This window comes from Lepisosteus platostomus, chromosome 14 (assembly GCF_059453375.1).
Source record: "Lepisosteus platostomus isolate fLepPlt1 chromosome 14, fLepPlt1.hap1, whole genome shotgun sequence".
In the NCBI taxonomy this organism is placed as follows: domain Eukaryota; kingdom Metazoa; phylum Chordata; class Actinopteri; order Semionotiformes; family Lepisosteidae; genus Lepisosteus; species Lepisosteus platostomus.
Window position 1 is genome coordinate 1,729,476 of NC_142624.1, and position 27,983 is coordinate 1,757,458.

General features: G+C 56.1%; 3 protein-coding genes, 1 long non-coding RNA gene and 1 other non-coding gene across 6 annotated transcripts; 4 read left to right on the forward strand and 1 right to left on the reverse strand.

The window, feature by feature from the left end:
* Window positions 1–538: 538 nt before the first annotated feature.
* On the reverse strand, window positions 539–4,085 carry cby1 (chibby 1, beta catenin antagonist). Its single transcript, XM_088606337.1, has 5 exons — window positions 3,842–4,085; window positions 2,855–2,943; window positions 2,368–2,473; window positions 1,658–1,770; window positions 539–1,454 (listed from the first exon to the last, which is right to left on the reverse strand). Exons 1-5 carry the CDS (start codon window positions 4,068–4,070, stop codon window positions 1,374–1,376), a joined length of 618 nt encoding a protein of 205 aa, XP_088462463.1. The 5' UTR covers window positions 4,071–4,085; the 3' UTR covers window positions 539–1,373.
* Window positions 4,086–4,369: 284 nt separating this feature from the next.
* Window positions 4,370–4,442, forward strand: trnar-ccu (transfer RNA arginine (anticodon CCU)). The gene has a single exon. It is a non-coding gene; the product is annotated as a tRNA-Arg (tRNA).
* On the forward strand, window positions 4,385–17,251 carry LOC148648629 (lysosomal leucine aminopeptidase-like). Of its 2 annotated transcripts, none has more exons than XM_088606333.1 (12): window positions 4,385–4,439; window positions 5,152–5,407; window positions 6,953–7,175; window positions 7,268–7,351; window positions 8,094–8,235; window positions 9,826–9,978; window positions 10,728–10,872; window positions 11,831–12,031; window positions 12,775–12,915; window positions 14,929–15,114; window positions 15,611–15,717; window positions 16,068–17,251. In XM_088606333.1, the coding sequence occupies exons 2-12, from the start codon at window positions 5,317–5,319 to the stop codon at window positions 16,275–16,277; spliced, it is 1,683 nt and encodes a 560-aa protein (XP_088462459.1). In that variant the 5' UTR covers window positions 4,385–4,439; window positions 5,152–5,316; the 3' UTR covers window positions 16,278–17,251. The 2 variants fall into 2 exon arrangements, with proteins under 2 accessions (XP_088462459.1, XP_088462458.1); XM_088606332.1 differs by lacking the exon at window positions 4,385–4,439 and adding an exon at window positions 4,647–4,933.
* On the forward strand, window positions 12,925–14,919 carry LOC148648630 (uncharacterized). Its single transcript, XR_015926416.1, has 3 exons — window positions 12,925–13,184; window positions 14,777–14,806; window positions 14,837–14,919. It is a non-coding gene; the product is annotated as an uncharacterized LOC148648630 (long non-coding RNA).
* A 144-nt stretch (window positions 17,252–17,395) lies between the features above and the next one.
* On the forward strand, window positions 17,396–27,981 carry LOC148648631 (uncharacterized). The gene is made up of 5 exons (XM_088606338.1): window positions 17,396–17,858; window positions 19,122–19,328; window positions 20,179–20,268; window positions 23,697–23,870; window positions 26,326–27,981. Exons 2-5 carry the CDS (start codon window positions 19,247–19,249, stop codon window positions 26,637–26,639), a joined length of 660 nt encoding a protein of 219 aa, XP_088462464.1. The 5' UTR covers window positions 17,396–17,858; window positions 19,122–19,246; the 3' UTR covers window positions 26,640–27,981.
* Window positions 27,982–27,983: the final 2 nt, after the last annotated feature.

Below are 27,983 nucleotides of genomic sequence, written 5' to 3' on the forward strand. Positions count from 1 at the left end.
GTGGCGAGGGGGGCCGGCCGCGTGCCTCGCTCTGTGAGGGTGGCTTGGCGCTCCTCAGCTTCGCCCTTAATCCCCCTTCGTGTCACCACACACAAAGAGCCCCATTGTCCCCGGCCCCTTGCAGCAACCTGCAGATAAATCAGCAAAACAACAGCCCACTTCCTCCCCGGACCACAGCTCCTCGGCACTCAGACCGCTGAGGGCAGAATTTAGTTACAAAATGAGAAAACAGCACAGTCTCCAGTCCAGTCAGGGGTGTGTCAGTGTGAGAGGAGAGGGACAGCAGTGTCTCCAGTCCAGTCAGGAGTGTGTCAGTGTGTGAATTCAGGGGCAGTGTGAGAGGAGAGGGACAGCAGTGTCTCTAGCAGTGTCTCCAGTCCAGTCAGGAGTGTGTCAGTGTGTGAATTCAGGGGCAGTGTGAGAGGACAGGGACAGCAGTGTCTCTGGTACATTCATTTGTATCTTTAGTTAATAAGGCACATAAACTTGTACCCTATACTGGTCTTTGTGAAGATAAGAAATTTAAGGACTAGAAGAACTAGGTCAACCAATTTAATTTAAAATGAAAAATTCAACACAAACACTGAAAGCACAACTACTACCCAAAAAACAACAGCCATAGCATGAGTCTCCCACTGCCTTCCAGATTCCTGCAGACGGCTCTTCAGGCAGCGAATGAATCCCGATGTTCCCGTTCGACTGTATAAACCTTATTCACTGACGACGGACAGGCAGGAGGGGGGTGTCCGTGGGACCAGGGGGCAGCTCATCATTCCTGCAGGTCTTGCTGCGTTTCCTCATCCTTATTTCCTGTGTCCAATTGACCCAACTCTTCCAGTGGACGTGGAAGCCAAGTGGTGAACGCAAGGCTTGGTTTTGGCCACTCCTTCGTACCAGGGCCTTGAAGCTTTTCATCCTGGACTGCAGCTGCTCTCCTCTCGCCCCTCGACTTGAAAGCTAACAAATGAAGGAACGTCTGGCTCCGCAGGCTTGACTGACCCGTTACAAACCGTTCGAGGAACGAAGCGGCTGCGATTATTCCAGACGAAGGAAGGAGACGTGAAGCAAAAAATTACAGGAAAACTGAGCAGGCCCTCCCCTGGAATACAGTCCTTCTGGTGCAAGAGAGTGTGTTGCACAGACACAGCAAGAGCATGCAGAAGGAGCTGCTCTCTGGATGTGGGGGAGCGTTGTGTGTACTTGTACAGTGCAGTTTGATACTTCAGGATCTACAGGCTCAGGCCACACAGACAGACCCTCCTCCTTGCTCCTCACCGCTGTCCGGCTGCGTCTCGAACAGTCCTGGGACGGCCCCCGTCTCTCTCTCTCCCACCACCCAGGGGTGGTGGCGGTCCCGGGACGGCCCCCTCCTCTCACTTCCTGCGGCGGCTGTGGTTCTTCACCTCCTCCAGCTCCTTCTCCATGAGGTGGGACTCGGCTGTCGTCTCCGAGAGCTGCGGCGGACAGAGACACGCAGGTGAGCTGCGTCAGGCTCAGGGCACAGGGAGAGGGAGGGCAGAGGGAGAGGGAGAGGGAGAGGGAAGGGGAGAGGAAAGGGAGGGGAGGGCAGAGGGAGGGGAGGGGTGAGGGAGGGGGTGGGGAGAGGGTGAGGGTGAGGGAGGGGCCGGTGGAAGGAGGGGCCCAGCTCCCCGCTCACCATGTCCAGCAGGATGTCGATCTTCAGCCTCAGCAGGTTGTTCTCCTCCTCCAGCTGCAGGTTCCTCTTCTTCAGCCTCTGGACCTCCTTGTGGGAGACACTGCCCCCGGACTCTGAACACCAGACACACAGACACAGGTCTGCCGATCAGTACAGCACACCGGTACACCTGTACACCTCAACACGGCAACACACACACACTGGATCTGTACTGCACACCTGTACACCTCAACACGGCAACACACACACACTGGATCTGTACTGCACACCTGTACACCTCAACACGGCACACACACACACACACACACACACACACACACACACACACACACACACACACACACACACTGGATCCGTACAGCACACTTGTACACCTCCACCTCAACACAGCAAGTCTTATAGCAGCAGGCGCACACACAACACCAGAGTAAAACAACACCTCTAGCTTCATATAAAGCACTTCGATTTATTGGCGATACTGTCTGTTTCAATTCAACCAATTCAACTGTATAGCTATAAAGCACTTAGCTTTATAGGATTAATTAGCTACTGGTAGCCAAATGGTCTCCTATCGTTTTCATACACTCAAATGTTTCATATTCTTATGTTTCCTACAACTGCAGAAGTACTTAAATCACAGTGCAACATCGCTATACCCTATGGATTAGGGGTGTCAGTGTGGCTCAGATGGACACGCGATCAGTGCTGACCTGTGATCCACTGCCCATCCTCAAACCTGAGGCTCTGCCCCCCAATATTCATCGCCGGCGCCCCATATTCCAGACCCAGCTCGATCTCTCGGGTCGACCGGTCCAGCTGTGGCAGAGCAAGGAGAGAAGAACAGGGATCAGAGGAGAGAAGACCCAGACCCAGACAACCCTCTGCTGAACACCTTCAATTTTAAATCCCCTAGTAGTCTGTTTCTGTCCACCAGGGGGAGCTCTACTGCAGGGAGCAGTGAATACACTGGAATTAGGACTGAACAGAACAGCAGCTGTGAGTAAGACCCTAGAGAACACAGCCAGGCCAGTGTCCAGAGCTGGACAGGACCGCTGTGAGGAAGGCCCTACAGAACACAGCCAGGCCAGTGTCCAGAGCTGGACAGGACCGCTGTGAGGAAGACCCTAGAGAACACAGCCAGGCCAGTGTCCAGAGCTGGACAGGACAGCTGTGAGTAGGTGCTGTGGACAGGCTCACCGTGTGCAGGTTGGACAGAGAGGCTGATTTCCTGGGCGGAGTCCTCTTGGGGCTGAAGCTCTTCCCGAACAGGGGCATGGCGGCGGCGTCTACAGAAGAACCAGACACAGGTCAGAGGGGGACCCCACACAGACAGGACCTCCCTGCTGGAACCCGCTGAGCAGCAGCACACAGCCCCACCGAAAGATCAATCACGACCACTGCTGCTGCTGATCACGCCCGGAGCCGCACGGGACTCTCTGTTCCAGCTGGTGGACAGGTTTACCTTAATATTCCTTTCTGCTGTGTTCTGGGAAAAGCGTGACTGGAGAAAAGGGGAGAGAGATCGGGAAGAGGGAGAGGCAGCCGAGAACGCAGCAGGTGTGTCAATGTGGCTGATCAGCAGTAAAACTGCCCAGAGAATATCCGTCTCCCCCCAGCTCCCATCCTCGCAGGCCGAGCGTTTGACAGTCTCTCAATACCAGCACGTCCTATTATTTACCAATAATAATAATAATAATAATAATAATAATAATAATAACCCGCCAGCTCAGCAGCCCGGGCAGATAAGGAGAGACTTTCAGTGACGACGAGGCCAGCTGAGCGAGCCGGGCCGACGGGGAAAGAGCAGGCAGCTCAGGGGGGGAGGTTTGATCCTCACGGGTCCGAGCGGCTCCGCTCGCCCGCAAACCCGGCGCTGCAGGGGGGGAAACGCGGAGTTTCAGACGGGGCAGAGAGCCTCGCCTGGGGGTCTTGTGTCCGGCGCTGCTGAGCGCGTCTAACCCAGAGGTCCGCTCTCTGGGCTCCGGGCCATGCAGACACGGCGCATCAGCACAGCTTCACCGCGCAGAACACGATACGGAAAAGGGCGAAGACACGAGTTGTTGTTGTTGTTGTTTTTTTTTTAGTTAAATGCCGATCGGACGCGGTTTAAGGCACGCTTATGTGGCCCGATCATTTTCTCACTGTTGCCAACAGTGTCAACGAAGAAAACTGGAATGGACTTACCGTGATGTCCTGCAGTCCGGTATAATACTTCCCGAAGCTTCGACGCGCTTTGGCTACTATTGCTCTTGACACAAAATGTACACTTGATAGTAAAGTAATTCACAAACGCGTTTGAAGAGGGCAACACTCGCTGCAGCTCTCCGGCATCAACACGGCTACTGCGCCTGTGCGAGCGTATCAAGTCTTCAACGGACAGTACATCGGGGGTGGCGAAGAAAACAAAATACATTCTTATCGTGTGATTTACATTAAAACAGCCTGAGGTTTTTGTCGTGGATAAGACGTTTAAGACTATAATGCTTAAGTAATCCACAATATGACAGGTAATAGTTTTGATGTGGTATACATTTCGACAAGACATACTTATTTTCCCCCCCTTGCCGAGTCTCGAAATGGAAGCGCCCAAGCGGCGCTTTCGAGATAAGCTCCGTCTCCATGGAGATGGCGTCAAGCGCGACGTTGCCGTGTCAGCGCAGGGGCCGCTGGGAAGTGATAAAAGCCTGCGAGTGCCATCACGTGTTGTAATCAGCCCCAGTGGCCTAATGGATAAGGCACTGGCCTCCTAAGCCAGGGATTGTGGGTTCGAGTCCCATCTGGGGTGGGCTTGATTTTTTTTTTTATTATTTAAAATTAATTGTGTTGTATATTGTTTTAGTATAAATAATTGACGCCGTTGTATCGAATTGTGAATTTTCCACGTAATATATGCTTTCTTAATTTAGCAGGGGTAGGTATTCTGACCACAGCCAGACCGTTATTTCTTCATCGTTATGTGCCGCAGTTGCCTGAGCGAGATTTTAGCCGCAGAGCTGCCTGTTTATACACAACTGTATGAGCTGGTTGCTTAAGATGGAAAGAGGATGTGAAATCTTTGCTCTGCACTCCGATGGTGAAGTGAGTTATGCCAGAGAGTTTGCAGAAGTCGTGTTTCAGCGCGGTGTCGGTGCAGCCCGTCCAGTTGGAGTCGCGGAACCAGGCCGAGGAGAACCCGTGACACCTGAGGAGTCCGGGCGGGCGGGCGCGCTTTCTCAGATCCCGGTCAGCACAGCTGTCGGCTGGGTATCACAGTGACAAGCACACGCAGGCTCGGCGGTGAGGCAGGGCAGAGGGGAGAAACGATTAAAACAAAATACCATTGACGTGTCAAGTTATGTTAAGCTGTTTCTGTAAATAAATTCAGTACATCCGACTATTCTTCGAATGCATGTGTACAGTATTTCATGTCGTTAAATGTCAATTAGCGGTGTTCGTGTTTTGTTAGTTGTTATCAGTAAAGCATTTTTTTTTTAAATTACTTTCTCGAATCACAGTGCAAAGACCGCAAGCAGAACTTCGGTCGGACACTTCCTGAGCCTGACGCACGGGCACCCGCCCCCAGTCTCGGTTCCCCCCCCTCCCTCCGAGCGCGGTCGTGCTGCAGGACAGGCTGAGCAGCGGCAGCGGTGTCGCTCCTGACCGGCCCCTGAAGTCCGCCCATGGCTGCGGTTCGTGCGTCCCTGCTGGCGCTGCTGGCGGCGCTGGTGCTGCTCCTGGTGTCCGTGTGCGCGCCGGTCCCCCAGGCGAGCAGTGAGTCTCCACCGCCGGGGGTCGGCTTCTCCAGCCTGCCTGGACCTTATCCTGTCGTCTCTCTCTCTCTCTGTCCCCTGTCTGACTGTCTTCCCCGTCCTCCGCCTGGGTTTTCCACAGGTGTGGGGAGCTGGTCGTGCCCGCTTTTGCTCCTGGCAAAGATCGAATTTGTGAAAGCTTAGGGTAAATGCAGAGGGTGACGAACGAAATGGAGGGGAAGAAAGTTAATAATTTACCGATATCGTTTTTCGGGCAGTAAATGTTCAAAACAGTGTGTCACACACACAGCAGGACACAGGGCACAGGGTGGGAAAAGTACATTTTTAAGGCGTGTAAGAACGTGTTTTCTTATCAACATGGGGAAAACAGTTTTCTGTAAAAAAACACACACGATTCACACGGTTAACAAGTTATGAACAAGACGTGAGAAATAACGCGGTGAACAGGACTGTCGCTCCCAGTGGAGCCGTGAGAGTCGGTATTTTTCGTGTGTTGAATGTGGGTGTATGTGTGTGCGTGTGCGGCTATTGGTGTGTGTGTGTCAAAGCATCTGTGTGTATATTTTATGAGTGTTGTTTGTGAACAGCTGTGATCTCAGTCTAAGCTCTCTCAGTCCAGTGGAGTGTGTGAGAGTGTGAGGTAGCACTCCCGCTCCAGTGGAGTGTGTGTAAGTGTGATGTAGCACTCCCTCTCCAGTGGAGTGTGTGAGAGTGTGAGGTAGCACTCCTGCTCCAGTGGAGTGTGTGTGAGTGTGAGGTAGCACTCCTGCTCCAGTGGAGTGTGTGAGGGTGTGATGGAGCACTCCTGCTCCAGTGGAGTGTGTGTAAGTGTGATGTAGCACTCCTGCTCCAGTGGAGTGTGTGAGAGTGTGAGGTAGCACTCCTGCTCCAGTGGAGTGTGTGAGAGTGTGATGGAGCACTCCTGCTCCAGTGGAGTGTGTGAGAGTGTGAGGTAGCACTCCTGCTCCAGTGGAGTGTGAGAGTGTGAGGTAGCACTCCTGCTCCAGTGGAGTGTGTGAGAGTGTGAGGTAGCACTCCTGCTCCAGTGGAGTGTGTGAGAGTGTGAGGTAGCACTCCTGCTCCAGTGGAGTGTGTGAGAGTGTGAGGTAGCACTCGTGCTCCAGTGGAGTGTGTGAGAGTGTGAGGTAGCACTCGTGCTCCAGTGGAGTGTGTGAGAGTGTGAGGTAGCACTCGTGCTCCAGTGGAGTGTGTGAGAGTGTGAGGTAGCACTCGTGCTCCAGTGGAGTGTGTGAGAGTGTGAGGTAGCACTCCTGCTCCAGTGGAGTGTGTGAGAGTGTGAGGTAGCACTCCTGCTCCAGTGGAGTGTGTGAGAGTGTGAGGTAGCACTCCTGCTCCAGTGGAGTGTGTGAGAGTGTGAGGTAGCACTCCTGCTCCAGTGGAGTGTGTGAGAGTGTGAGGTAGCACTCCTGCTCCAGTGGAGTGTGTGAGAGTGTGAGGTAGCACTCCTGCTCCAGTGGAGTGTGTGAAGTGTGATGTAGCACTCCTGCTCCAGTGGAGTGTGTGAAGTGTGATCCCGCTCTCTCAGAGCAGCACATGGCCACAGTGTACTGGGACCCGTCTCACAAGCGCGTGCTGCTGAAGGACGGGGTGATGGAGAAGCAGGGCGACGCCCAGGGCTACTACAGCGACACCCTGACCCAGATCGGCTGGGGGGTCCTGGAGCTGCGAGCCGGCTACGGGCAGACCCCCCAGTCCGACGAGACCACCTCTTTCCTCGCGGGGTACCTGGAGGGCTTCCTGACTGCGCCGTAAGTTTGAGACCCCAAAGCCCCCGAGAGCTGAAATCAAACAGGCTTCTTTTTTTTCTGGGGTTTCAGTCGGTTTCTCTTGGTCCCCCCAGGCTGATGTTCGACCACTACGCCAACATGTACCCCCAGCTGATCAGCGACCCCAAGATTCTCGGCCCGGTGCAGGACTTCATGAGGTGGGAGGATCCTGTTAATCGCTTCACTTACTGAGCCCCTGTCTTTCTCACTTCCTTTACTGCCCCAGATGGGACATCTGCATTGCAGACATGTACACAATAGATAATGGATTTAACAACATGAACCCATGAACAAATACACAAATACACATACTCCCTGTATGTAACATAGGGAAGGATACAGTCATGAGCAGCTGAGTGATTAATTGATCATCCAGCTCTTTCTTGAAAGAAGGCAGACAACGAGGCAGGGCAGCTTGTTCCACACTCCCACTGCCCTTTGTGCAAAGATCTGGCTTCCTGTCCTGACTGGAGGGTCTCATCCAGCTGTGTCTGGAAAGCAGCCTGGGTATCAGCTTCCACCACACAGCTGGGGAGCTTGTTCCACACTCCCACCACCCTTTGTGTAAAGAAGCGCTCCCTGTTCTCAGTTTGAAATGCGCTGCCCTGTAGCTGGCTCTTTTGTGCCCTGGGATTGGAGTTTCACTGTTGGTTCGGAAGACGTCTCCCGTCTTTGTCTCTGTGTGGAGCTCAGTATATAGAGGAGTTTAAGCAGCGTGGGCCTGGTCTCGCGGCGCTCTGTGTTTGTGTGAGACCAGTGAAGGGATCCAGACAGCCGGCACCAGGCGGGGTGACAGGGGTCCTGCAGAGCCCTGGAGCACTGAGGACCGAGTCCCAGACGGGCCCCGGGGTCCACCGGGCTGTCTGCGCCCCTGCCTGAGTCTCTGCCCCATGCCCACAGGAAACAGGACGCCTGGGTGAGGGCACAGGTTCGGAACCACAGCGCCTCCGACCCACTGTGGCGCCACGCCGGCTTCCTGGTGGCCCAGCTGGACGGGCTGCAGGCGGGAGCTGCGGACTGGGCCAAGAAGAACAAGAGGGAGGTACTGAAGTGTGCACTGCAGCACAAAGCAACGCAACACAACACAACACAATACAACACTGTACTACTGAGCAGGCTGCAGGCGGGAGCTGCGGACTGGGCCAAGAAGAACAAGAGGGAGGTACTGAAGTGTGCACTGCAGCACAAAGCAACGCAACACAACACAACACAATACAACACAACACTGTACTACTGAGCAGGCTGCAGGCAGGAGCTGGGATTAGGCCAAGAAGAACAAGAGGGAGGTACTGAAGTGTGCACTGCAGCACGAAGCAACGCAACACAACACAATACAACACAACACTGTACTACTGAGCAGGCTGCAGGCAGGAGCTGGGATTAGGCCAAGAAGATCAAGAGGGAGGTACTGAAGTGTGCACTGCAGCACGAAGCAACGCAACGCAACGCAACACAACACAACACAATACAACACAACACAACACTGTACTACTGAGCGGGCTGCAGTCAGGAGCTGCGGACTAGGCCAAGAAGAACAAGAGGGAGGTACCTCAGTGTGCAACACTGTATAGCACTACACAGCACTGCACTGCACAACAGTATACAACACTGTACTGTACAAGCCTATATAATGGTACACCGCACTGCACAATACAGTGTTGCAGTGTACAACACTACAGTGTGCAGCACTACACAGCACCTGCTGCACAACACTCGAAAAGACAGTGTATTGGACAACACTGCACTGCACAACAGCACACAGGATAAGACAACACTGCACAACACAACACAGCTGCTGAGGTACTGATCTGGTACTGATCTCCTCTCCTTCCTGGCTGCCAGCCCGGCCTGTGGTCAGTCTGAGTGTCAGTCAGTCAGCCGGCCGCTGTCGGTCCCAGTGACAGGGCAGCCGGGTTTGGGATGTGTAAAAATGGGGTTGAGCCACCAGAGGGCAGCGTTGAGCCACGCCAAACGCAAGCAAACCCGCACCTGTGGACGCTGTTTCCCTGTAACAGACGCTCAGAGTGGACGGGGCCTGTGTGCTCACTGGGGGGGGCCGAAACGTTGTGTTTCCTGTTCCTCTGCTGCCTGCGCATGCTGTCGCAGCCCCCTGCTTGCAATGCTGTGGGATACTAACAGACACAGGAAATCTTCCATCCCCAGTGCAGGAGCTCCTTCAGACAAACGGATTATAACTGTCTTCTCCCTTATCTTACCGTAGCACTGTTTCACTGGCTTCTCCGTGGGTAAAGCTGTGTCTGCCAGCGTGTTGTGTCGGGAGCGTGCTGTAAAACACAGTTCTCCAACGGGGCAATGCAGCATGAATAGAATATAGAGGCACGATTCTACATGTTACAGTCCCTCACTGCCTGGGTATGAGGCGATACTGCCCTCATACCCTCACTGCCTGGGTGTGAGTTTCCTGCCACGAACTGACTCACACTGATGGTTTTTTTTTAAGCTGTATGTTATTTCACGTGTTGTTGGTGCTGCTGCTGTTCTGTGTTCTCTGTCTTCGTGTTGGAGCCCCACGCACGTCAGCAGGGCAGCACGCTTGTGCACATGGCCCATCAGCTGCACCGAACTGACCGCAGCAGTGGCCGTGGAGTCACACCCCCCCTGTCTCCCCCAGCCCCTCCCTCTGTTCGCAGTGCAGTTTCTCAACGCGCTGGGGGACCTGCTGGATCTCATCCCTGCCCTGGTGCCAGACCCCCCCTCGAAACCCCCCGGCCTCCTCAGGTACCCCGGCCAGCCTGCCATGGGACACTGCTCCGCCCTCATCAAGGTCAGAGGTCATTTGCTGTGGGGTTATACTCTGCTCCCCTCCACTGCCGGCGTGATTTGGCGGAGATCTGTGCCGAGGATCACCCTTGTCTAATCCCAGTGCAGCAGGAAGTACAGCTCAGTCTGGGCTTCTCCCTGCTGGCAGTGGGAGCGCAGCCTGTCCTCTCTGGTCTGTCTGTGTCCAGTCTATCTGTCCAGCCTGTGGTCACTGATCCTGTCCTCTCTGGTCTGTCTGTGTCCAGTCTATCTGTCCAGCCTGTGGTCACTGATCCTGTCCTCTCTGGACAGGCCGGTCAGACGGGCTGTGGTCACTGATCCTGTCCTCTCTGGACAGGCCGGTCAGCCGGGCTGTGGTCGCTGATCCTGTCCTCTCTGGACAGCCCAGTCAGACGGGCTGTGGTCACTGATCCTGTCCTCTCTGGACAGGCCGGTCAGACGGGCTGTGGTCACTGATCCTGTCCTCTCTGGACAGGCCGGTCAGCCGGGCTGTGGTCGCTGATCCTGTCCTCTCTGGACAGCCCGGTCAGACGGGCTGTGGTCACTGATCCTGTCCTCTCTGGACAGCCCAGTCAGCCGGGCTGTGGTCACTGATCCTGTCCTCTCTGGACAGGCCGGTCAGCCGGGCTGTGGTCACTGATCCTGTCCTCTCTGGACAGGCCGGTCAGCCGGGCTGTGGTCACTGATCCTGTCCTCTCTGGACAGGCCGGTCAGCCGGGCTGTGTCCCCTCACTCTCCCCTGCTCTGTCTCAGGTGCTGCCCGGCTATGAGAACCTGCTGATGTCCCACTCCAGTTGGTACACCTACGCTGCCACCCTGCGGATCTTCAAGCACTGGGACATCCGGCTGACCGAGCCCCACACCGCCACCGGGAGACTGTCCTTCAGCAGCTATCCTGGTGCGGGCCTGGGCTGGGGCTGGCTGTAATAATCTACTGGAGTGTCCAGTCAGTGTGTCTGTATGAACCCCTCTCTCTCTCAGTGCAGTGTTCATGTACTGGAGTGTCCAGTCAGTGTGTCTGTATGAACCCCCCTCTCTCTCAGTGCAGTGTTCATGTACTGGAGTGTCCAGTCAGTGTGTCTGTATGAACCCCTCTCTCTCTCAGTGCAGTGTTCATGTACTGGAGTGTCCAGTCAGTGTGTCTGTATGAACCCCTCTCTCTCTCAGTGCAGTGTTCATGTACTGGAGTGTCCAGTCAGTGTGTCTGTATGAACCCCTCTCTCTCTCTCAGTGCAGTGTTCATGTACTGGAGTGTCCAGTCAGTGTGTGTGTATGAACCCCTCTCTCTCTCAGTGCAGTGTTCATGTACTGGAGTGTCCAGTCAGTGTGTCTGTATGAACCCCCCTCTCTCTCAGTGCAGTGTTCATGTACCGGAGTGTCCAGTCAGTGTGTGTGTATTAACCCCTCTCTCTCTCAGTGCAGTGTTCATGTACTGGAGTGTCCAGTCAGTGTGTCTGCATGAACCCCTCTCTCTCTCAGTGCAGTGTTCATGTACTGGAGTGTCCAGTCAGTGTGTGTGTATGAACCCCTCTCTCTCTCAGTGCAGTGTTCATGTACTGGAGTGTCCAGTCAGTGTGTCTGTATGAACCCCTCTCTCTCTCAGTGCAGTGTTCATGTACTGGAGTGTCCAGTCAGTGTGTCTGTATGAACCCCTCTCTCTCTCAGTGCAGTGTTCATGTACTGGAGTGTCCAGTCAGTGTGTCTGTATGAACCCCTCTCTCTCTCAGTGCAGTGTTCATGTACTGGAGTGTCCAGTCAGTGTGTCTGTATGAACCCCTCTCTCTCTCAGTGCAGTGTTCATGTACTGGAGTGTCCAGTCAGTGTGTCTGTATGAACCCCCCTCTCTGTGTCTGCAGGTTTACTGGTGTCCCTGGATGATTTCTATCTGTTGGGCAGCGGGCTGGTGATGATCCAGACCACCAACAGCGTGTTCAACAGATCACTGTTTGACCTCATCACCCCTCAGAACCTGCTGGCCTGGCAGAGGGTGCGCCTGGCAAATGCACTGGCTCAGGACGGGCAGCAGTGGGCAGAGACCTTCTCCAGATACAACTCCGGTGAGCCCAGCTCTGACCTCCAGCCAGTCATCCCCTTTTTTTACAGTATATGTTGCAGAACCCATCGTCCACTCCTGTGCATTTACCGACATGGTCTGAGGCAGTGAAAGGAGAGGTGTGGTCTTTCCATCAGATATTGTTGTGACCTACAGAGCACATCTGGTGTATATTAGAGGTACAGATGTAGCCATTCAAAGTGCGCGGCACAGACACGTACCGCGGGTAATTGGCTACGTCCTCGCGCAATACCGCGGTACGTGATTGGTTTCTCAACGAGGGGCACTCGTGGTGCGTTGGTCGGTCGTAGAAAGATTTAAATGTCTTTACTGTGCCCGTTTTAGTATTGAATATTTATATGGAATTTTACCACTGAAGGGAAATCTTAGTAGCTGAGCATAAAAAGAATAGGAGCATACTGTAACACGTGTGAAGGCCATAAACGATATTCATTTTGGAACATAAACATACAGTATATGGCTGGTCTTGGTCAAGTACACACCAGTATTCCATTTCTCCCTAAACATTTTAAGCATTGAAGTCTTTAACTAACATGTGAAATAACGTGTATAAAAAGTGGTAGTTTTAAGCTTTTCTGCTAATATAATATGGAATATTTATAAAACAAGAAGGTGCTGTCCTGGAGTGGAAGAGTAGTGCTCCAGCCTTTGGAACCGGAGGGCCAAAGCTTAGCTCTTGACATGCAGCCCTGCGCCCGACCTGAACCTCACGTCGCCCCCCTGCAGGCACCTACAATAACCAGTACATGGTGGTGGACCTGAGCCGGGTGTCCCTCGGGCACGGGATCGAGGACGGCGCCCTGGTCATCGTGGAGCAGATCCCCGGGCTGGTGGTGCACTCGGACCAGACGCAGACCCTGCGCAGGGGTGAGCCCCGGCGCCCCTCCTTCCCTCCTCCGTGTCTGTGGCCCACGCTCTGCCTCGTCTTCTGAAAGGGACCTCTCTGCGGTCCCCTGCCCCCGGCCCTCTCGCTTAGAACAGCTGGGTCTCTGTCCGCAGATCCCATCGCCCAGCTGTCTGCCTCATTAATGCAGCTTGTTTACTCTCAAAGCAGGGGGATTCTGGACGGTCCCATTTTCTGGGCTTCATTCATAGGATAATATCCATGTCCTGCCTGTACAGTACCTGTCCGCCAGGTCTCCCTCCTGCCCGTACCTGTCCGCCAGGTCTCCCTCCTGCCCGTACCTGTCCGCCTGGTCTCCCTCCTGCCCGTACCTGTCCGCCTGGTCTCCCTCCTGCCCGTACCTGTCCGCCAGGTCTCCCTCCTGCCCGTACCTGTCCGCCAGGTCTCCCTCCTGCCCGTACCTGTCCGCCAGGTCTCCCTCCTGCCCGAACCTGTCCGCCAGGTCTCCCTCCTGCCAGTACCTGTCCGCCAGGTCTCCCTCCTGCCCGTGCCTGTCCGCCAGGTCTCCCTCCTGCCCGTACCTGTCCGCCAGGTCTCCCTCCTGCCCGAACCTGTCCGCCAGGTCTCCCTCCTGCCAGTACCTGTCCGCCAGGTCTCCCTCCTGCCCGTGCCTGTCCGCCAGGTCTCCCTCCTGCCCGAACCTGTCCGCCAGGTCTCCCTCCTGCCCGTGCCTGTCCGCCAGGTCTCCCTCCTGCCCGTACCTGTCCGCCAGGTCTCCCTCCTGCCCGAACCTGTCCGCCAGGTCTCCCTCCTGCCAGTACCTGTCCGCCAGGTCTCCCTCCTGCCCGTGCCTGTCCGCCAGGTCTCCCTCCTGCCCGTACCTGTCCGCCAGGTCTCCCTCCTGCCCGAACCTGTCCGCCAGGTCTCCCTCCTGCCAGTACCTGTCCGCCAGGTCTCCCTCCTGCCCGAACCTGTCCGCCGGGTCTCCCTCCTGCCCGTACCTGTCCGCCAGGTCTCCCTCCTGCCAGTACCTGTCCGCCAGGTCTCCCTCCTGCCCGTACCTGTCCGCCAGGTCTCCCTCCTGCCAGTACCTGTCCGCCAGGTCTCCCTCCTGCCCGTGCCTGTCCGCCAGGTCTCCCTCCTGCCCGTGCCTGTCCGCCGGGTCTCCCTCCTGCCCGTGCCTGTCCGCCAGGTCTCCCTCCTGCCCGTGCCTGTCCGCCAGGTCTCCCTCCTGCCCGTACCTGTCCGCCAGGTCTCCCTCCTGCCCGTACCTATCCGCCAGGTCTCCCTCCTGCCCGTACCTGTCCGCCAGGTCTCCCTCCTGCCCGTACCTATCCGCCAGGTCTCCCTCCTGCCCGTACCTGTCCGCCAGGTCTCCCTCCTGCCCGTGCCTGTCCGCCAGGTCTCCCTCCTGCCCGTGCCTGTCCGCCAGGTCTCCCTCCTGCCCGTACCTGTCCGCCAGGTCTCCCTCCTGCCCGTACCTATCCGCCAGGTCTCCCTCCTGCCCGTACCTGTCCGCCAGGTCTCCCTCCTGCCCGTACCTATCCGCCAGGTCTCCCTCCTGCCCGTACCTGTCCGCCAGGTCTCCCTCCTGCCCGTGCCTGTCCGCCAGGTCTCCCTCCTGCCCGTTACCTGTCCGCCAGGTCTCCCTCCTGCCAGTACCTGTCCGCCGGGTCTCCCTCCTGCCCGTACCTGTCCGCCAGGTCTCCCTCCTGCCCGTACCTGTCCGCCAGGTCTCCCTCCTGCCCGTTACCTGTCCGCCAGGTCTCCCTCCTGCCAGTACCTGTCCGCCAGGTCTCCCTCCTGCCTGTACCTGTCCGCCAGGTCTCCCTCCTGCCCGTACCTGTCCGCCAGGTCTCCCTCCTGCCCGTGCCTGTCCGCCAGGTCTCCCTCCTGCCAGTACCTGTCCGCCAGGTCTCCCTCCTGCCCGTGCCTGTCTGCCAGGTCCCTAGTGTCCGTGTCTCCTGGCCTGGTTTCCTGGCTGTCGGTGTCGGCTCCTGCCCCCTGAGCCCTGTGTCCCCCCTCCCCCCGTGCAGGGTACTGGCCCTCCTACAACGTGCCCTTCCACGAGCAGATCTACAACCTCAGCGGCTACCCGGCCATGCGGCAGGAGTACGGGCACCAGTTCTCCTACGACCTGTGCGCCCGCGCCAAGATCTTCCGCCGGGACCAGGCGGGCGTGTCCGACCTGCGGTCCCTCAAGCACATCATGCGGCTCAACGGTAGGTGGGGGGACCCCGGAGCGCTCCGCGTGGTCCCTGAATCCCGAGGTTTGTTCCCATCCAGCATCCCGACTGACGCGGCCGACCTGCCTGCTGCACATCGCCGGAGTCTCGCAGGGACCCCTTCGGTCAGGACGTCCCAGCCTGGCCTTAGATAGCTAACCGGAGTCTCCGGGGGGGGGGGGGGTTCCCCAAAACGGTCAGCTGTCGGGAATGCACTGTTCCCGAGCTCCCCTCCTCTGCGCAGGTGTGGTTCTGCAGGTGTGTGCACAATGTCTCATGTTACCCTGTCCTCCGCGCGACAAGCTCAGACAGCGATCGGAACAGCTCATTAAATCCAGAAACGGAGATGCGGTCACGAGCAAGCACTCCTCCGGAGGTTTGAGGGAGAGGGATGTCTAGGTTCCATGGGATAGTTCCTGGATTCATGTCGAATCCATGCCAGGAAGTTGCTGCCCTCCGATTGGTTAATTATGTCCACCCCTCCTGTGGTCAGATTACAAGCGGGACCCCTACTCCGAGGAGAACCCCTGTCTGGCCATCTGCTGCCGGAACGACCTGCAGTCGGAGCACCCCTCTCCCGAAGGCTGCTACGACACCAAGGTACGGCCAGATCCCTGCACACGGCCACCCTCTCTCTCCCGGCGCGGCCCCCTGCTGGGCGGGCATGGTCGCTGCCTTGGGGGAGACTGTGAACCCTCAATCGTCACAAACACTGAAGTCGACTGTCCTGAACTGACTGGGCCCTGCCCTCCCAGAGAGTGGGGACCCCTGCTCTAGACACACTGACCCCCCCTCCACAGAGACACAGAGGCTGGAGACCCCTGCTCTAGACGCACTGACCCCCCCTCCCCAGAGAGTGGGGACCCCTGCTCTAGACACACTGACCCCCCTCCCCAGAGCAGCAGGACTGGGGACCCAGGGTGTGACCCCGCTCCTCTCCTCTCCTGCAGGTGACCGATTACGCTCTGGCCCAGCAGCTGGCGGCGGAGGCCATCAGCGGGCCCACAGTGCAGGGGGGGCTGCCGGCCTTCTCCTGGAGCCACTTCAACGGCACGGCGCACCGGGGGCTCCCCGACACCTACAACTTCACCTTCGTGGGCATGAGGCCCCTGCTGTTCCAGCCCCGGAGTGAGGGGCCAGGGAGAGGAGGAGGGGGATAGGAGTGAGGGAGAGGAGGAGGGAGAAGATAGGAGGGAGGGATGAGGGAGAGGAGGAGGAGGGAGATGGGAGTGAGGGATGAGGGAGAGGAGGAGGGGGATAGGAGTGAGGGAGAGGAGGAGAGGAATAGGAGTGAGTGGCGAGGGAGAGAAGGAGGGGGATAGGAGTGAGGGAGAGGAGGAGAGGAATAGGAGTGAGTGGTGAGGGAGAGGAGGAGGGGGACAGGAGTGAGGGAGAGGAGGAGGGGGACAGGAGTGAGGGGATGAGGGAGAGGAGAGTGATGGGAGAAAAGGCTGTTATGGAGTTGTCGGACGACTCTTCGCCTGCTGCACCGGACGCTGGGGGAGAATCTGAGACGCCTTCACACACAGGGACTGCTGCACAACACCGGGCACAGAACGGAGCAGATACAACCCCTCCTGCCACGAGGCAGGCTGGGCAGCCCGGCGCCCACACTGCAGGGCCTGGGAAACGGGCACTGGTTACGAGTGGGGCTGCTCGTTTCTACCCTGGTGCACGACGGCGGCGCTGCTTGCATTGCTTCCTGCATTGATCACCAATCAGCTCATGAACTGCGACTAACGGATTAATCCCTGCCCTTTTTTTTCCATTGTGCTTGTCATTGTGTCTGAACGGGATCTGGAATTTTGGCTTGTCTGTCCGGGAATCTCATCTATATTCCATATTCCTGTTCTAGAACACTTTTTTTCCCTAATCCTGGTCTGTGTACGTAATTATTCTGAGTAGATTGGTACACAGTGTATGAAAATAAACTGCAAGTGAGTTTTGGAGTACTAGGCTCCACTCAGGGGCTGCTCAGGTTTCTCTCGATCCCGGGTGGCTGGATCATTGTTTTTGAGCCTACGAGTTCGCATGATTTGTGATGATTTTTAAATATTTTTTTAACTCTGTGCTGAGTGGCGAATAAAGCTCTGTCTGGGCTGGCTGACTGGTCCGGGTGGGCTGTTTAAAAACAGAGGAGCTGGCAGGTGAAGACCGCTTTTGTAAACGCATCTGCAGGGTTCAAAGGGCCTGGTGAAATCTGGTAGCTCTGCTTGGTCACGGTGTTGTAAAAGAATCAGAAGAGCAGCTTGAGGGACAGGCTGGAGGAACTGGGGCTCTTTAGTCTTACATGAAGGAGACTACAAGGACACCTGTAGTCAGAATCCTCAAGGGCACAGGCACAGTCCTGCACTGTCAGCCATGTCACACACATCGATCCCCTCTTTCCTCCCAAGAAGCGGCGCTCCAGTCGGGACAGGAGGTGCGTCCCTTACACCAAGGGTGGTGGGGGTGGGGAACAAGCTGCCCAGCCATGTTGTTGAAGCCGATACCCCGGCTTCTCTCCAGATGCGCTCCTGGCTACACAACAGGCTCCGAGGGCTGAATGGCCTGCTCCTCTGAGCTCTCTCTCCCTGCGGGGGGGGGCTGTGTGTGACGACCCCAGCGAGCCCTGCAGCCTGCTCTCGGTGGGGAGTGACTCTCTCTCGGTCTTTCTCTCAGCCGAGGTGGGAGCGAAAGCAGAACCGAAACCCCCCCCGAGCAGCGTCCCGGCGCGGCTGCTGTCTTTCAGAATAGCCCGGGTGAGCTCGGGCGAAGTGGGCGGGGGGGCTTAGGGGGTGACGCACCCGCTGCTTCGCTGAAACGGGCGGAATCGCGGCGTGACGGGGAACAGGAACGTCACTCTCCACGTGAGATGGAGGAACTCCGGCCTCATCCCTGCTTCAGAGCAGTGCTGGGCTGTCTCTTTAACTCTGCGCCTTTGTTTCGTGCAATTAAGAACGAATCAATGAATAATTAATAACTAATTCCTGACATCCGTGCACTGTGGGAATGTCCCTGTGCACGCTTGTATCTGTGAGTGTGTGCTTGGGTGATGCTGAGTGCACTTCTGTTGGGGTGTGTGTACTTCTGTGTGTTTGGGAAGGAACGAGGTTGTGTGTTTGAGTTTCTGGGAAGGTGTGTGTGCTTGTGATTGTGCACACACGTCTGTGGGTGTGTGTGTGCTTGTGATTGTGCACACATGTCCGTGGGTATGGGTGTGTGTGTGTGCTTGTGATTGTGCACACACGTCTGTGGGTGTGTGTGCTTGTGATTGTGCACACACGTCTGTGGGTGTGTGTGCTTGTGATTGTGCACACACGTCTGTGGGTGTGTGTGCTTGTGATTGTGCACACACGTCTGTGGGTGTGGGTGTGCTTGTGATTGTGCACACACGTCTGTGAGTGTGTGTGTGCTTGAGATTGTGCACACACGTCCGTGGGTATGGGTGTGTGTGTGTGCTTGTGATTGTGCACACACGTCTGTGGGTGTGTGTGTGCTTGTGATTGTGCACACACGTCTGTGGGTGTGTTTGTGATTGTGCACACATGTCCGTGGGTGTGTGTGTGCTTGTGATTGTGCACATACGTCTGTGGGTGTGCTTGTGATTGTGCACACACATCCGTGGGTATGGGTGTGTGTGTGCTTGTGATTGTGCACACACGTCTGTGGGTGTGTTTGTGATTGTGCACACACAACCGTGGAAGTGTGTTTGCTTGTGATTGTGCACACACATCCATGGGTGTGTGTGTGCTTGTGATTGTGCACACGTCCGTGTGTGTGTGCTTGTGGGGGGACACGTGTGCGTAAGGCCTCAGCTGTGTGTGCCCTGAGGCCCTGATAATTGCTGGTGAGAACAGCAGGCTGGTCTGCGGGTCAGCAGGGCCCCGGAGCTCCCTGGAGACGGCAGCGCGGTGAATCACTCTTTCCTGCCACCGCTAAGCAGAAGTGAAACGCTGCTGTTGGCTGTTTTTTTCCTTCTTCCTTGTCATCTCTCATCTCGTCTTTTCATGATCTTTCCCCAGGGCCGCCCCCGAGACGCATTCTCTGCAGCTCCGCTCCTCGGCTCTGCCCTGCTCCCCCGGCGCGTGGCACCTGCTCGGAGACGGTCCGGTTGCCCTGACATTCGGTCGGCGAGAATCGGCACGCCATGGCCACGAGCTGCCCGCCTGGAATGTCCTGGGACACTCTGGTGAAAGCCTGCGTCTCAGAAGAGAAAACTCCTGATACCGGTACACTTCCCTGCAGTGTCTGTCTGTCCCGACCAGCACCACAGCCTCATGTCCTGTCTGTCTGCTAACTGGCACCAGAGTCTCCTATACTGTCTGTCTGTCCTGACTGGCACCACAGCCTCGCGGACTGTCTGTCTGTCCTGATGGGCACCAGAGTCTTGTGTTCTGTCTGTCTGTCTGTCCTGACTGGCACCAGAATCTCCTATACTGTCTGTCTGTCTGTCTGTCCGTACTGATGGGCACCAGAGTCTTGTGGACTGTCTGTCTGTCCTGACTGGCACAGAGTCTTGTGTACTGTCTGTCTGTCCTGACTGGCACCAGAGTCTTGTGTACTGTCTGTCTGTCCTGACTGGCACAGAGTCTTGTGTACTGTCTGTCTGTCCTGACTGGCACCAGAGTCTTGTGTACTGTCTGTCTGTCCTGACTGGCACCAGAGTCTTGTGTACTGTCTGTCTGTCCTGACTGGCACCAGAGTCTTGTGTACTGTCTGTCTGTCCTGACTGGCACAGAGTCTTGTGGACTGTCTGTCTGTCCTGACTGGCACCAGAGTCTTGTGTACTGTCTGTCTGTCCTGACTGGCACCAGAGTCTTGTGGACTGTCTGTCTGTCCTGACTGGCACCAGAGTCTTGTGGACTGTCTGTCTGTCCTGACTGGCACCAGAGTCTTGTGTACTGTCTGTCTGTCCTGACTGGCACCAGAGTCTTGTGTACTGTCTGTCTGTCCTGACTGGCACAGAGTCTTGTGTACTGTCTGTCTGTCCTGACTGGCACCAGAGTCTTGTGTACTGTCTGTCTGTCCTGACTTGCTCGCACACCTGGTGTGACGAAAGGCTTTTTGAACTGGCTGCAGGGCCTGTGAAGGGAGAGGGCTGTGCAGCTGGACTCTTCTGGGATAGCCTGGTCCGACAGTGCATGAAGGCGCAGAAGAACCTCACCACAGGTAAGACTGGCCTGGCCATCAACACACTGCCCTGTGTGTCTGCCTTCACACCTGTGTACTGAGCTCTCCTCCTTACCTGTCCTCGTGTGACGTCCTGCCTGTCTGTACCTGTCTCTCTTTACACTAGTGTGCTCACCTCTCCTTCTCCTTACCTGTCCTCGTGTGACGTCCTGTCTGTCTGTACCTGTCTCTCTTTACACTAGTGTGCTCACCTCTCCTTCTCCTTACCTGTCCTCGTGTGACGTCCTGTCTGTCTGTACCTGTCTCTCTTTACACTAGTGTGCTCACCTCTCCTTCTCCTTACCTGTCCTCGTGTGACGTCCTGCCTGTCTGTACCTGTCTCTCTTTACACTAGTGTGCTCACCTCTCCTTCTCCTTACCTGTCCTCGTGTGACGTCCTGCCTGTGTGTGTACCTGTCTGTCCGCTTGTCTGATCATTAAGCTTTTTTCCCTCTTCTCACTCTGCTTTCTTCAGTGGCCTCGTGATTCACGACCTGAAGGGTCTTCAGATGCTTAATGCCTGAAAAGACTGTGCTTGCATATGCGGAACCATATATATACAGTAAATATAGAGCGCTGTGGCCCAGTATATTCACAAGTATAAATGAGCCTGCACGAGTATGAATGACCGTGTGTAAATATAAATGACCATGCGTGGGTATGAATGACCGTGTTTAAATATAAATGAATGCCCACAAGTTTGATTGACCGTGTGTAAATATGAATGACCGCACGCGAGTATGAATGACCGTATGTCGATATAAAAGAGCACACACAGATAAGAATGACCGTATGTCGATATAAAAGAGCACACACAGATATGAATGACTGGATGTCGATATAAAAGAGCACACACAGGTATGAATGACCGGATGTCGATATAAAAGAGCACACACAGATATGAATGACCGCATGTCGATATAAAAGAGCACACACAGATATGAATGACCGCATGTCGATATAAAAGAGCACACACAGATATGAATGACCGCATGTCGATATAAAAGAGCACACAGATATGAATGACCGCATGTCGATATAAAAGAGCACACACAGATATGAATGACCGGATGTTGATATAAAAGAGCACACAGATATGAATGACCGGATGTTGATATAAAAGAGCACACACAGATATGAATGACCGGATATCGATATAAAAGAGCACACAGATATGAACGACCACATGTCGATATAAAAGAGCACACACAGATATGAATGACCGGATGTCGATATAAAAGAGCACACACAGATATGAATGACCGGATATCGATATAAAAGAGCACACAGATATGAACGACCACATGTCGATATAAAAGAGCACACACAGATATGAACAACCGGATGTCGATATAAAAGAGCACACAGATATGAATGACCGGATGTCGATATAAAAGAGCTCACACAGATATGAATGACCGCATGTCGATATAAAAGAGCACACACAGATATGAATGACCGCATGTCGATATAAAAGAGCACACACAGATATGAATGACCGCATGTCGATATAAAAGAGCACACACAGATATGAATGACCGCATGTCGATATAAAAGAGCACACACAGATATGAATGACCGCATGTCGATATAAAAGAGCACACACAGATATGAATGACCGGATGTCGATATAAAAGAGCGCACACAGATATGAATGACCGGATGTCGATATAAAAGAGCGCACACAGATATGAATGACCGGATGTCGATATAAAAGAGCACACACAGATATGAATGACCGGATGTCGATATAAAAGAGCACACACAGATATGAATGACCGCATGTCGATATAAAAGAGCACACACAGATATGAATGACCGCATGTCGATATAAAAGAGCACACACAGATATGAATGACCGGATGTCGATATAAAAGAGCACACACAGATATGAACGACCGGATGTCGATATAAAAGAGCACACACAGGTATGAATGACCGGATGTCGATATAAAAGAGCACACACAGATATGAATGACCGGATATCGATATAAAAGAGCACACACAGATATGAATGACCGGATGTCGATATAAAAGAGCACACACAGATATGAACGACCGGATGTCGATATAAAAGAGCTCACACAGATATGAATGACCGGATGTCGATATAAAAGAGCACACAGATATGAATGACCGGATGTCGATATAAAAGAGCACACACAGATATGAATGACCGCATGTCGATATAAAAGAGCACACACAGATATGAATGACCGCATGTCGATATAAAAGAGCACACACAGATATGAATGACCGCATGTCGATATAAAAGAGCACACACAGATATGAATGACCGGATGCCGATATAAAAGAGCACACACAGATATGAATGACCGGATGTCGATATAAAAGAGCACACACAGATATGAATGACCGTATGTCGATATAAAAGAGCACACACAGATATGAACGACCGGATGTCGATATAAAAGAGCTCACACAGATATGAATGACCGGATGCCGATATAAAAGAGCACACACAGATATGAATGACCGGATGTCGATATAAAAGAGCTCACACAGATATGAATGACCGCATGTCGATATAAAAGAGCACACACAGATATGAACGACCGCATGTCGATATAAAAGAGCACACACAGATATGAACGACCGGATGTCGATATAAAAGAGCACACACAGATATGAACGACCGGATGTCGATATAAAAGAGCACACACAGATATGAACGACCGGATGTCGATATAAAAGAGCACACACAGATATGAATGACCGCATCTCGATATAAAAGAGCGCACACGAGCAGGAATAGCTGTGTGAGTAGCAGTACATGTACTGTAAATGGAGACATTGCAGCTGGCCTGTTCCAGTGACAGGCTGTGAGCCGGCACAGTGAGGAGCTGGAGCAGTGGAAAACCCCTTCCTCTCTGGACAATGGCACAACACATCGGAGGGCGCTGATGTCACCGTGGTCGATGTCGCCCTCTCTGGGGAACTCCACACTGCAACCCCCACATGAATCACTGGCCTCCCACAGACTGGGGGGGGGATTCTGATGACCTCACTTCTTACTCATACATATACAGTATGAGACATGTACTCCGGTCCCTCGAGGGACCCGAGGTTGGGTGGGGGAGACTGAGCCGGTGTAGCGCCCCCCTGCTGGGTTCTGCTGTTGTCCGCAGGGGCGGGAGTTCCCCACGGTCCGGTTCGTGGGCCAGCGCCACATCTCGTCGTTTTACAGCGTCGTCCTCCGCTCACGCCAGCTCGCTGCGTGCGAACGAGCAGGCGCCCCCAGGCGCGCTGAGAGACCCGACGGATGAGTATTTGCACTGCCCCCCCCGGGACCTGTCTGCGGAACGCGCCGGGAGAACTGGGGCTCGGGATGGCCCCGCAGTCCCTCGGAGCGGACGGGCTCCCCTGCGGGTGCACGGCTGAACGCGGTGTTTCTGCTCCCTCAACAGAGGCCGCCCCCGTCCTGGAGGCCAGCGCCGAGACCCCCCCCGGTGCGGGCGCGCCGGTGGTCAGCCCCCTGGCCTGGGGGTGCGTGCTGGGGGTGATGTGTAGCTCCCTGCTGGCCCTGTTGCTCTGGTTCATCATCTACAGGAAGTACCGGAGGCAGCACGCGCGCACACCAGGTGAGACTGCGGGCTGGGGCAGCTGGGGGGGAGCCCCACTCCGAGGGGGGCTTGTGTCTGGGCCACCCCAAATCAGGGGTCCCCAGCTTTGGTCCTGGAGAGCACCTGTCCAGTTAGTCTATAGGTCACCCTAAATCAGGGGTCTCTGGCCCTGGTACTGGGGAGCCTCAGTCCGGGTGTCGGGGCCACCTTAAATCAGGGGTCCCCAGCTTTGGTCCTGGAGAGCACCTGTCCAGTTAGTCTATAGGTCACCCTAAATCAGGGGTCTCTGGCCCTGGTACTGGGGAGCCTCAGTCCGGGTGTCGGGGCCACCTTAAATCAGGGGTCCCCAGCTTTAGACCTGGAGATCCACAGTTCAGGAGGTCTTGTGCTGGGACCACGCTAAATCAGGAGTCCCCATCCCTGGTACTGGACAGCCCCAGTCTAGTATGTCTTGTACAGTAGGTCACCCTTAAATCGGCAGTTTAGTATAGACTTAGAACATGTGAGTTCTGAGTGACGTAGCAAGTTCATGGGTTTGGTGAAGCCCAGGACTGGCCCTCCGAGGGCTGTGGAAGCTACAGAGTGTTGGCATTTCACCTTGATCTTAGAGAAAATGCCAGCCTTCTGAATCAGACGACGCAGAGTCGAGCCATAAAACCGGACTGGGGCTCTCCGGGACCACGACTGTCCGCTCCTGCTGTTTTCTCGATAACTTCTTTCCAAACCACAGTGGAATTCGCTGGAGCTGCACCTGGGCGCGGGTGAGCGTCTGCGTCAGGCCCTGCAGTGCTGCACCTGGCCCGCTGGGGGTTATCTGCCTGCCTTTCTCCATCGCTTCTCTTTCTCTCATTCTTACTTGCTCTCTCTCTCGTTCTCTTTCTCCCAGTCCGGATCTTTTTCTCTCTTTCTCCGCCCCCGTTCTCTCTTTCTCTTTCATGCTCACTCTCTTTCTGACTCGCCCCTCTCTGTCTCTCTGCCCCGTGGGGTTTGGTGAGGTCTGTGTACATGGGGGAGGGGGGGGGGTGAGTTTGGTCTGCAGCAGCCCAACCGTGACACCCCCCGCCCCCCACCCCGAAGGTTTCCGTTTCTCTGTTTTCAGAGTCTATCTCTAGGGACCCTGACAACCCAAATCTCCTGCTCTGCTCACATCTGCTGCTGCGAGGGGCCCCTGGCAAGGTCAGGCCCGCCGCTCGAACCCACAGCTGCAGAGACTCTGCCTTCTCTTGAACCCGCAGGGCCTGGCGCCCGTGGTGCAGCCTCCTGGGGGCGCTGCTCCTCCCACTGCGCTGCGAATACCGTCCTGACCCCCCAGCAGGAAGCGCTGACCTCTGACCTCAGGAAGTGAAAGGGGGGGGGTGTACCCGCCAGTCACAGGACGGTCCCAGGAAACTGTGAATGCAGCCCCGAATCAGACCAGCGGTTTCTACCAGGTCGCTGATTCGCTGATCCTTGAGATTCATTCTTCGGGACCGGTCATACCTGAAGGGCTGAAATTGTGAATCTGCAGTTCGTGGTGTCGCCTCTTCGAAATGCTGGGCCCTGCCTCAGGCGACTTGAAGGAGTGATAAACACCCCTGTCGTGTGCTTGTTTTGAGCACTGTGGCCAAGCGCATCAGTGCTCAGAGGAGGAGGACTAATGAAGAGAAGAAGAAGCCTATGTATCTATAAAGCGTCTTTACATATAGGTGGAGCTGTACTGCACCAGCTGCCCCCCCAGGGCAAGACACAGCTCCCAGTCTGCACCAGCTGCCCCCCCAGGGCAAGACACAGCTCCCAGTCTGCGCCAGCTGCCCCCCCAGGGCAAGACACAGCTCCCAGTCCGCGCCAGCTGCCCCCCCAGGGTAAGACACAGCTCCCAGTCTGCACCAGCTGCCCCCCCAGGGCAAGACACAGCTCCCAGTCCACGCCAGCTGCCCCCCCAGGGCAAGACACAGCGACCAGTCTGCACCAGCTGCCCCCCCAGGGCAAGACACAGCGACCAGTCTGCACCAGCTGCCCCCCCAGGGCAAGACACAGCTCCCAGTCCACGCCAGCTGCCCCCCCAGGGCAAGACACAGCTCCCAGTCTGCACCAGCTGCCCCCCCAGGGCAAGACACAGCTCCCAGTCCACGCCAGCTGCTCCCCCAGGGCAAGACACAGCGACCAGTCTGCACCAGCTGCCCCCCCAGGGCAAGACACAGCGACCAGCACCAGTGGCTACAGGCAAAAGCGCCACCTACTGGTTCCCTAACACCCATTACAGCAGCAACCTGGTTTTCCCTAGAGGACCCGCATGGCGGTACTGACCCGGCCCAGCCTGTGGCCCGCACTGTCTCCTGAGAGCGAGCCGCTCGTCGGTCCTGCGGCGTCGCGCGCCCCCCCCACCCGGCAGGTCGGGGGTCCCGCGTTGGCGCACGTGTAGTCACAGGCCAGTACGCCGCTGTGACCTGGCCGGTGGGCGGTGACGCTGACGTGCTTCCTGTTTCCCCTCCAGCCGACCCGGAAGCAGAACCCCCCAGCGAGCTGCAGCGGGTGGGAGCGGGGGGCGCCCCCCCGGGCGAGGAGGACGACCAGCAGCCCACTTCCTGTCCGCACCTGAACGGCAACGGGGTGGCGGCCGGTGTCCAGGCGCCCCGGACGCTGGCAGACTCTTCTCCCGCGGGCGAGGAGGAGGAGGAGGAGGAGGAGGAGGGGCGTCTGAAGGTGTACATCTGCAACGGCAGGAAAGAGCACGGCTTTCCGCTACCTGCCACCGAGCTCGGCGGCGCCGCCCTGGTGACCACCAAAACGGTGCAGTGCGCCGATTGAGGGGGGGGGAGGTCAAAGGTCAGATCCCGCGGAAGGCCGCTGTCGCGTTGCATTCGCGCGACAGGCCGCGGAGACTCCGCTCATCGGCCCCCACGCCTCCCGCCGGACACCCCGCGCAGACGCAGGCCGCCGCGCGTCTTCCCCAGGGGGCGCCCTGCCCTGGGCCGGGCCTCTTCGTTCTGCCGGGGCTCGACTCAGGCGAGCAGGGCGCTGGGCTGCTGCTGTCTTGGCGCGGCCCCTGCCGGCCCCTCCCGGCCCCCGGACGCAGGGGCGAGTGGCTGTTTCCTGTGTCCCCTGCCTCTTGCGGCAGCGTTGCGATCGGAGCCCCGCTACACCGACTGTGTGACCTCTGTGAGGTCAGGAGGGCGCCCGCTGGCTCGGCTGCAGGGGGAGACCTCCAGGGGCGCCCCCGTTTGTTTTCCTCATCCGTCTGCGCCTCCTGTCCCTGCTCCCTCGCGCGGTGACCCCGGGGGGGTGAGGGGTTGGGGGTTGGGATGATCACTTTCTCTCTTTCTCCCTGATTTTTGTTTTCCTTCCCGATTCCTGTCACTCCCTTCCCGACTCGGGGCTGGGGGGGGAGGGGGTTACGTGCGAGGCGCCCCCCACCTCCCCCGACAGCTGCTCGGAGGATCAGGGTGTCGGAATTGAATTGATCAGGGAGAGGAATTGAAAAGATTAGGGGTGTAACCCCAGTGTCCTGGCCAAATCTCCCCCTGGCCTCTACCCCTCATGGCCTCCTAATAACCCCCCTCTCTGAACTGGCTTCATCACTCTGCTCTCCTCCCCACTGAGAGCTGGTGTGCGGGGAGCGGACTGGAGCATCATCCAGGTGGGGGTACACACTGGTGGGGGTGGAGGGGATCCCCATGACCTGTAAAGCGCTTTATAAGTGTAAGCAATTATTATTATTATTATTATTATTATTGTGTGTGTTTGTGGGGGGAAACTCGTCTGCTCATCTGACGCGCCGCCTGCCGAGTGATGTCGGATTGCGCGGTTGCGCGGAGTGTCCGCTAGGCGGCGGTGTTGAGTGGGAAGCGGCGAGGACGGTGCGCCGGGGTGCAGACAGCGGCCCCAGAACCGTGATACCCCGCCACCGGGGGGGGTCGCTTCTAGGCTCGGGGCTGCACCGTGAGGCCAGGAACTGCAGCGGCTGCCTGTCGTGACATCCTGCGTCCGCGCTCTCTTGAAAAAAAATCCCATTTTGTCAAACCGACCAGCCGAGAACTGGGGGTGTCTGTGGTCATGCGTGCGCCTGACTGACCTCATGAACGAAGGTCGTAGTTATAGGGGCTTCGTTTAAGCTGCTTTTTTATCTGCAAATAAAAACCTCAGACTTGAACT